General features: G+C 48.2%; 1 protein-coding gene across 4 annotated transcripts in view; it reads right to left on the bottom strand.

The window, feature by feature from the left end:
* Positions 1-2,272: 2,272 nt before the first annotated feature.
* Positions 2,273-9,285, bottom strand: part of SUSD6 (sushi domain containing 6) — a 77,794-nt gene continuing 70,781 nt past the window's right edge. For all 4 annotated transcript variants that reach the window (XM_084519497.1, XM_084519494.1, XM_084519495.1 and 1 more), the window contains 2 exons: positions 7,974-8,395; positions 2,273-6,350 (listed from right to left, as the gene is read on the bottom strand). In XM_084519497.1, coding sequence (XP_084375623.1) covers positions 6,325-6,350; positions 7,974-8,395 — 448 coding nt within the window. In that variant the 3' untranslated portion in view covers positions 2,273-6,324. The remainder of the gene's footprint in view (positions 6,351-7,973; positions 8,396-9,285) is intronic.

Raw genomic sequence — 9,285 nt, 5'->3', positions numbered from 1 at the left:
GTGAGAGCTCTCCTCTGAAAATAACATCCTCCCTATATCTACTCTTCCCATTACCTACTCTCCAAAATTAATTAGCCACTTAGTTCAACCCTTCCTTCTCTCGTGTCCTCCCGTGTCATACATCAGCTCTTTCTCCCCTTCCCCTCCCTTAGAGGCCTGGCCATCCTTCCCTGGCTTACTACTCCCAAGGGCCCATGGATGGATGGAGGCACGGCCGTGACTGTCGGCTGTTTGTACAGAGCCATCAGCCCAGGCTCCAGGTCCGGCACGCCGGGGGCCGCAAGAAACCCCTGTAGCAGTCGCTTCAAGCACTCCCCAAACGCCTTTTCCCTCCTGACATCAAATTCACACACGACCTTACTCCCCCCGGGAGGCCTCCCCGTAACTTTCATCCAGCCCTCGTCTCACAGTGTTCAGCCCTCACATTTCTGTGCTCTTGCCTTTCCCCCCTGCCCAGGGACCTATGGTGTGGGCGTTTCTGCCAGGGCAGAGCCAAGCCATGGTGCTGTGTCCTCTTCCATTGCTGACCGAGTGCTGCTACACCTCCAGTCCGTGAGGCCCAAGCAGTTCAAAAAACACACACAGATTACAGCTTCACTTCAAAAGAACTTTTTTTTTTTTTTAATTTAGAAATGCAGTTATATACATAGAACAATTAAATTAAACTTTGTACAAATATTAAAATACTATCTTCACACCCACTGCAATGTACAGGATACCAGAAAATATATATAAAATAAAGCAAAATAAAACTGATCGAGTGACATCCTGCACACCATCAATTATGGTTCTGATTTCAAATCCCACATACATATGGAGTACCATTCCGCAAATAATTCCATAGTGGTGCAATTCAGATTTAAAAAAAAAAAAAAAAAAACACATACAGGAAAGAAGAAAAGATTAATGCACCAAAGGCAATCAAGCTCCCCTTGCATTTGCATCAGCAACTACCAGCAGTCTACCCACTGCATCATAGGACGTCTGCCTCACAGACAACTTGGCTTTGTTTTCTGTCTGAATGAAGCAAAGTTGAGAACCAGAATTAAAACATCTTCCAGCACAGCTCAGTTGCCTCTGTCCTTGCTTACCCCAGGACAGAAGCAAAAGCACAGCCTATGGAAAGCAAATGCAAAAGCATCAGGAGAGCCCACTCTGGCGGGCGTGTAGATCCGTACATAACCTGCAGCGGGTCGAGTTTGGAAGCAGTGCTGAACACAGGGCCCTGAAGTGTGGGAAATGTCGTGCTCTGTCCTGGTGTAGGAGGGGATGAAGGACTGGAAGAGGGCTTATTTCCTGTATAAAAATACGCATTAAAATGAAGCCAGCTCTAGGAAACCTCTCTGCACTTTCAAAGCATTTCATAGAGAATAAACGTTTTCTGCAAGCAAAGGTTTTCACAAAGAACAAGTTCAATACGTGGTTCCCTGGGAAGGGCTGAAAGGCTGAGGCCGGGGTGAGGCAGATGTGGAAAATGGATGGGATTTATTGCATTTATATACAGAAACCAGAGAGTGAAATTGATTTAACTAGACAATCTGGAGAGAGTAAAAAGGCAGATTTTGTATAACAACTGCTACCAAAACAGTAAAACCAGGTTTTGCAAGGATGCTCTAAGAAGGTCAGCAAGGAGATTTCAGTGTGAGTCTAGTTGTACAATAATGTTTTTACACAGCAAGCCTGCTGGTACCTCCTACATCTAGAAAAAGCACAAGCTCCCTTAAAACCTGGTCATGAAGGCATTGGCTCTCGTTATGCTGCAGCATCCCTCCTTGTAGTCACAGCTCCTCCTCACCCCTCACCCCTTCTTCTGTTCCCTTTTCTGTACTGCGAATTGCCTGACCAGCCCAGATTATTTCCAGTGGCTGAGCCTCTCCCCCCTCACAGCTCCAGCCCTCAGTACTGCCCCATGGCACCCACCTCTGGGAGCAGCTTACAATGTTTCCCTCCCATGAGAGCTTATTCCTACCACAGCTGACTTCTGCGTGCTGAAAGGCCAAATAAAGGCTCCAGAAGCATTAAAAAAGTCACTGTGCTGGTGCTGAAAGGCAAATGGGAAGCCTCAGGAGAGATGTGCTAGGTGTGAACAAGCAGCATACGTGCAGAGGAAGCGTTCTGCACAGCCAGCTCCCTGATGGTTACAAAAGGACAGGAATGCACTAAGCCCCTCTCCCTCCCAAATTCACCAAGTTTTGACTCAGCAACAACTCCACAGGCTTGCATGCTGCAGAATGTCTCTCCTCCTAGCGTCTTTTTTTTTTTTTCCTTAAACTTTGCAAACTAATTAAAACCAGAGCACACAAAAACATCTCTCACCAGTGCTGCTGAGCCAGTTCGAGGTAGCAGGAGGCTCTGGCACAACCCGAGCCAGCCCATCATCTGACCTGAGCTTCATCATGCACTTCCCCATGGGCTACTGTCAGCTTCACTTGCTGGTTCTCTCAGACCAGCCCAGTACTTGGGCTGAAAACACTGCAGTTGGCTGAATTTATTTTTTTTTAATCCAAAAAATTAAACCAAAAGAGTAAGGAGGTTTTTCTATTGCACATTGTACTTTGAATTTCTGAAATGCCCTTTTAATTTATTTTTAATATTGGACTCCAAAAATGAAAAAAAAAACTTTACAAATAAGTGCTATTTTTATTCTTCCGATGTAATCAGATCATTTTAATGTTCTTGAGCTTCACAAGGCCCTGCACGAGTGACAGAAGATGAAATGATCATGGTGGGAGTGCTAAATAAGCAAAATGCCTCCCTTTGAATTCTTTTTGTCGGGCTTAGGTGGGAAAACAGGTAAGGGGGCTGTGGCCCCAGCAGAAAACAAACAAAAGAACAACAAAAAGCCAATCACCCAGCACCTTACACCTTGCAAGGCTAAGCCCCTGCGCTCCCCATCCACCTCGAGGAGATCCAGGCTGCACTCACCTGCGACCCCTGCCCACAGGGCTCACCCTGCTCAGAGGCAAGGAACCTTCCTGGGGGGGCAGAGCTCAGGATGAGGGATCTCTGAGTCTAGGTCCCTGCTCCCACCATAAATAAGTAAAGGCAGGGCTGTGCAATTTGGTTCATCTGCCTAAGTCTCTGCCCTGAGGACTCCCCAGTCCTCCAGCCTCCACAGAAAAAAAGCAAACCTAAGCAGCAATCACTTGCTAATCAGTAAATAAAGTGAGTCCTCACTCCTCTTTGAGAAAAGGTATCAAGCAGACAACAAAGCCCTAGCTTCCTCCCCCAGCCACGCTACCTTATCTGATAAGGAAGCAAACTCGCAAGCTGGATGCAGTAACCCCAAAGCCCTTTCCATGCTCTGTCTTATGCTGGCAGGCAGCTGGGGCTCCCAGCACGGCAGGCATCCCGGCCTGGGAGCTGCTCTTTCACCCTCTTACAAGCCAGCAGAAGCTGACTATTTATGCCTGATCACAAGACCGATGCTTGCGTGCTTCCCTCCACCTCCACATTTGTTTTTTTCCTCTTAGTGAGTCCTCTTCCCAGAATTTCTTGAAGTGAAAGAAAATTAAAGCGCTCCCTCTTCTGTGCAGCTGCCTTCCCTTCCCCACCCAAACTGATTTTTTTCTCCCCACCTGGCAGCTGCTTACTTTCCTACAGCAGGGAGCGGAGGCAGGACCACACAGTGCACACCTTCTGCTAGCTGAACAGGCACTCGTCCAGGGCAAGGTCGGGCTTGGGATCAGCTTCCAGCTTCATTACGGGATTCTTTCACCAAGTTGGTACTGGGGTAAAGGACGGCTCCCTGCAGGCAGACAGCATGCACCTGACTTTTACACCCTGATTGCTCAGGGTCAGTTTCAGGAGGCAGGACCTTAAATACACACCAAGCACATCCTACTTGGAGCTGGTTAGGAAGCAGGAAAAAATTCCCATACTCTTTCCCTCAGCTTTGCACACTCGCTCAGTCTCTCCATATGCCCTGATAAAACCAGTGAATAAGACAATTTGCTCAAGCTCAGAATATTTTTAAGGTAGGAGTTAAAAACTAAATGGGAACATTCCCATGCTTGTTTTCTAAAATTCCAATAACAGACCTGTAAACATTTGCCCTCTACAGTGCTTGAACTCGAAACACGACAGCCCATTGTAGAACAACACGGGATTTTCATCACCCCAACTGAACAAAAAAATACCCAAACTGGATTTGCCAAATTCTTGTTAATGCAAGATAATGTGAGCAACAGGGAAGGGAGTTTAAAATGCTGCATTTTTAAATTATTAACATCCCTCTAAACAGGGATGGGGAAAATAGGAGTCTTCCATCCACATGCATGTGCCATCCCAGCTGTCCTGGGATTAAACAGCTCCTCAGGAACAGGAGCAGCAGGTGCATGGCTGGACACCACGGCCAATCCCCATTTCCTGGAACTGGAGCTGAGCCGCAGTGATTATTTATTTCTTTTAAAGGTGTTGTGTCACTGCTACCAGTGCTCTGGCAACATATTTGTGGAGCAACAAGGATGAGGATAGGAAGGGTCAGAAAACAAAAGCAAAGCAGCAAAGGGAGTATCCCTGTTTACCTGTAAATTACCACACGATGTGTAAGGCCATGACATTTTGCTGCTTCAACTCAAATGAAAAATGTAGCAGCTTCTCACAGGGCACTCTCCTGGTTGCTTTGAGACAGCCATGACAAAGCACCTGCCTTTAAGAAGCCAGCTCTTCTTGCTGAAACCAATTCCATGCAACCTAGTTTCCAGACAACCTCTCTGAAGAACCCTACAGCTTCCATGCTTTTGTGACCAGATCGCCCACCCCAGATGAACTTGGTGTCCTGCAGACATGAAGTCCTGGTAGCAGCCACCAGGATATTCTGACAGAGAACTGGGGGGGGGGGGCAGAGGTATACGTATTTTTGTATTTTGTTTCCCCTGCTGCAAGAACTAAAGCAGTCTTTAAAATTTACGATCAGGATTCAGCTGTGGTGTCCCTGGGCACTACTGGCAGCAACGGGCGGCTGCGTTGTGTTCAGGAGAGACTTTGTGGATGTGGCCGTGCCCCGACCACACGACAAAGAAGCCCTCCTGTGCAGGCCCGCTGAAGCCCATTAGGACAAAACAGCAGACTTGCTATATGGAGCTAGGAAGACACATTAGCCTCGTAGGTGGCAGTTACCCAGGATGTGAGTAACGAAGTACCTGGGGTGACTGGGGAGGTAATTTGGGATTGCACCAGCGGCACAAAGCGTTCACCACCTATGGGCATTGTTCTCTTGACAGCTGCAAACACGTGAACTGCCTCCAGCCCACATCTGAAAGCATCACCTCTGCCTGCAGGAATGACCAGAGGAACCTAAGCATTAGTGCAGAACAACCTTAATGGGGAAAGCCAATTGGAAATGGGTTTGTTCAGAAGAGCGGGGCCACAGATTTGGTTCCAGCCCTGATGCCTAAGTGAATGCAACCAACTTACGGAAAGTCCTTTCTGGACCCTGCGAACCACTGTCCTTTCTCCAAGGCTCTCCCAACAATCTTAACATCAGGAGCTACTCTGGCACAGGACCAAAGCCAAAAGGGCTGTTTCATTGACAGTACAGTCCCAGTCACAGCTTCCAGAAACACAGCATAACCAGCTGGGCTACACAGGTAGAAGAGGCAGAAGTGATTTTCAGAAGCAGACTCTTGCAGAGCTGTTTGTTGGGAAGAGGGCAGAGGGCATTCCTACACGCTGGACTTCACAGCTTTCGGTGCTCTAGCAATTCCCAACTGTTATTGCACAGCTACGCTGCCTCATGGCCCATCTCATCCGAGACACTTCTAGGTATTACAGGCTGCCCCTTAACTGGAATCCCTCCCAAGCCCAGCGTCAGTCCCAGTGAGGCATGTTGTCCTGCCCTATTACAGAGAGGATGCTGGAAGAAGAGCATATAACATATATACCTATATATAAACTGTCTGCACCCAGTGAGCAAGCGGTTTTAGCCCCTCTCTGGGCAGCAGGAGGGCTAGAGAGGCTGATAAGCTGCAACAAGCCGGTGTGAGGAGGAGAAAGGCACAAGAAAAGAGCAGCTCTTCTCAGAGACTGCCGTCAAACATCTGGCTGGGAAAAAGGAGAGGAGAGCTCAAATCCGCTACGTTCCTTGAGCCCCTGATGCAGATGGAAGGGGGAAGCCAGCGCTGCACCAGCCCCACTGGTGCATCCAGGAGGCAACCTGGTGACATCCTTTGGATCTTCAGCTGAGGGCGTCTCTGCTTGGAGGTATCCAGGGCACAGCTCGCGAGGATGGGGAAGGCTGCACAGAGTGCTTCTGTCCCGAAGGCAGGGGAAGGGAGGAGGAAGAAATCCAAGAGGGAGAAGGCTAGGCAAATACAGCAGGCCTCATGCTTCCTTCAACAAGGGAATATCTGAATGGCAGGGAGAGAAAAAAAAAAGAAAATGTCAAACTTTTGTCATTCAACACACACCAAAATCTACTGCTGATAGCAAGACAGGCCCCCATTTCCATTATGTGATAAAGCAGTGTTCTTCCTGCCATCGTAGCACAGCAGAGGGCACCACCCCCAGCTTTGAAAGTCTCCAAGAAGGGACTCTCCATCACCTCTCTGCCTGGCTGCCTAGCCCTGCATTACCCTCCTAGCAGGAAATATTTTCCTAATGCCCAATCTGAATCTGTCAAGTTACTCTTTGTGTTTCAGCAGATTACGCCCAGCTCCCTCTCAGGCCCCTGACTACCTTGGCAGGCCTCCAACAGAGCCTGTTCAGTTTCTCCACATTCCTCTTCAACTGGGAGTCCCACAAGAAGAAAAAGTATTCCCATAAAGCCCCGATATTGCGTAGGAGAGGGTAATAACTTCCCTTTCTTCTTTCCCGTAACCTCCCCAACCTCTTAGCTTCTCAAAACGCCTGAGATGAGAATTTTCTTGCTGTGTCAGGGATGGCTGGGGATACATGGATCACACCTGGCCTTACCTGACCTGAAGAAATGCAAACTCCAGTAGCTGCAGCTTCCTCATCTTTGAGCCGTAAGCACAAGTCTTACGGTCCCCTGCTATTTGGGACTACCCATACAACTTGCATCAGAGGCAATGTTTATTTCCAGGCAGTGATAAAAATGACACAGTGCAGAGGCAACACCCTCTAATTTCTACACTGTGGATTTTTTTTTTTATGGTAAGTGCCACTTTGGGGTTTCCACTGTTTGCTTACCAGAGGTTTAATGCCTATCTCAGGACACGTTGCCACTTCTGCCCTTCAGTGGAAATCCCCTTGAACTATTTTTACTGCAAGGCTTCTGGGTGGCACTAGTAAGGCCAGAGGGTGTGACAGCACAGAAAAAAGTGCTGCCCTGAGCTACCTACAAGCCAGTTACATTATTTTTGCCTGAAGACACAGCAGTCTCTGCAGAAGCAATCTTAAACTGCATCTTCACATTGTAAAGCCACTCCTTTGGGGCAGAACAGAAGTCAAGAATGCAAGATACACGGGCCATTGAACAGAGCAGCACCTCTGCCCTGTACCAAGCACCCCCCTTTTGCGTTTTCTCACAAGCCAGGGCTGCAGCACCACACGCACTGTGGCAGTAAGCTGTTTACTAAGGTGATCTAAAAATGAAGAAGCCTAAACATCACAAGGGGTTTGTATTTCAGGCATATCCTCCCACTTTCACCAGCTTGTTTTTCCACAAGTGCAGCTCTTTTACTGACTTTGCACAGTATGCAGAGGCCTCCACAATGCTGGAGGCTGGCATTTCTCTGCAAAGCCTTTGCTGAGACAAGACTGAGCAGCAGAACACCAACAGTCTTTTCAGACTGCCCTAGGCTCCCCCTAAAGCCACATACTTCAGAAGAAGGTATTAACTACTGCTTGTAGTTATGTTGTGAAACATGCCACAGAGACTGTTTCCAAATCTCCTCTGGTGCCAGACATGTACATATGGGTATTTCTCGCTCTTTTCATGCTATGTGGTCACACTGCAGAACCTACTCTTAAAAAGGTCTCATACAGTGCTCCTTGCCCGAGCCACATACCATCTGTGTATTCCTCAGAGGAAGTGAGGGATAGAAGGCTCTGTATGTCGCTGCTTTCTGAATCCTGGAGTTCTTTCTGTACAGGTCTACTGCTAGCCATGCCAGCTACCCAGGAAGAGGTAGCAGCCTGATGCACAAGAACAGTTTCAGAGCGCTGAGAGCCACTGGCTTCACACAGTCCAGACTGTCCGGGGGCCTCATCTTCTCTGTCAAGGCCGTTGCGAGCCCCTTGGTCCTGCTGCTGCATCTCTCTGGCTCCATTCTGCCCAGCTCCTTCAGACAGCACAATCTGCACCCGGGAGTCCGAGGGTGGAATGCAGTTCCCTGTGCTGCCATACACTGCTTCTTCGTAGGATGGCAAGGCCACTTGGACACCATCCACCATGATAGAGACCTGGTCCCCAGACACTCCTTGGTCTCGCCTCAAAAAATAAAAAAAAAAAAAAAAGGGGCAAAAGGGGAAAAAAAAACAAGTTGAGCATTTATATTTTATACGTATGTTACCAAGAACAGCCTCCCACCTCTGCCACAGCAGAACTCCAATGCTCACCACTGACTTTTTTAGGGGAGATTGGACAAACGTGAATGGTGTTTTACTGAGGTGAAGCAAGTTCTACCGTCAATTGCCATGAAGACGATCAGGGACTGTAATTCACAGTGCCTGATGGATTTAATGGCAAGAGCTGAAGAGGTTACAATGCCTCCTGCCTCAACAGCTAAATCTGACAAAGATCTGACTCAGAGCCTCTGCTTGTAGGTAGAGAACTCTGACCGCGGTTGATTTCAGTTTGTTACACTGCTCTATTCTGAGCCACCGAGCACTGTCTGTTCTACCACCTATGCTGCTGGTGAGATAACTGCTGGCAAGGCTTTAAGAGCTGACAGCTCTTAAATTGTCACCGTGTGAATCAACCTTGGCTGATGGGTCAGAGTCCTGAGACTGAATTTGAACCTTCCTGCTGCTGGACAGCCACATCTCTTATATAAGAGCATTAGCGGTTCATTCAGGAGGAGTCCAACAGTGACTTTTTTTGACCTCAGCTGACAGCGATGTTACAGCGGGGTCCCTTCTCTCATCCACAAACCTAGGCCAGGAGAATTCTCCTCCCCCAGCAGGGAGCCATACAGGATTTGTGTGTGTATCTAATCATCAATACTGACAGAATTCAGGACCAGACAATCTCAGAGAGACTGGGGGAGAAGCACATATACCTGGACACTTTGGCAGCTATCCAAGGCCAGAGGAAGCAGGAGACTGACCTATAGCCAGACCAGAGGGATTCATAACTTTTAACATTCAAGGCCAAGGAAA

Source organism: Aythya ferina (assembly GCF_964211825.1).
Source record: "Aythya ferina genome assembly, chromosome: 5".
In the NCBI taxonomy this organism is placed as follows: domain Eukaryota; kingdom Metazoa; phylum Chordata; class Aves; order Anseriformes; family Anatidae; genus Aythya; species Aythya ferina.
The sequence above is the reverse complement of the archived record's forward strand: the minus strand, read 5'-3'. Positions and strand labels throughout refer to the sequence as shown.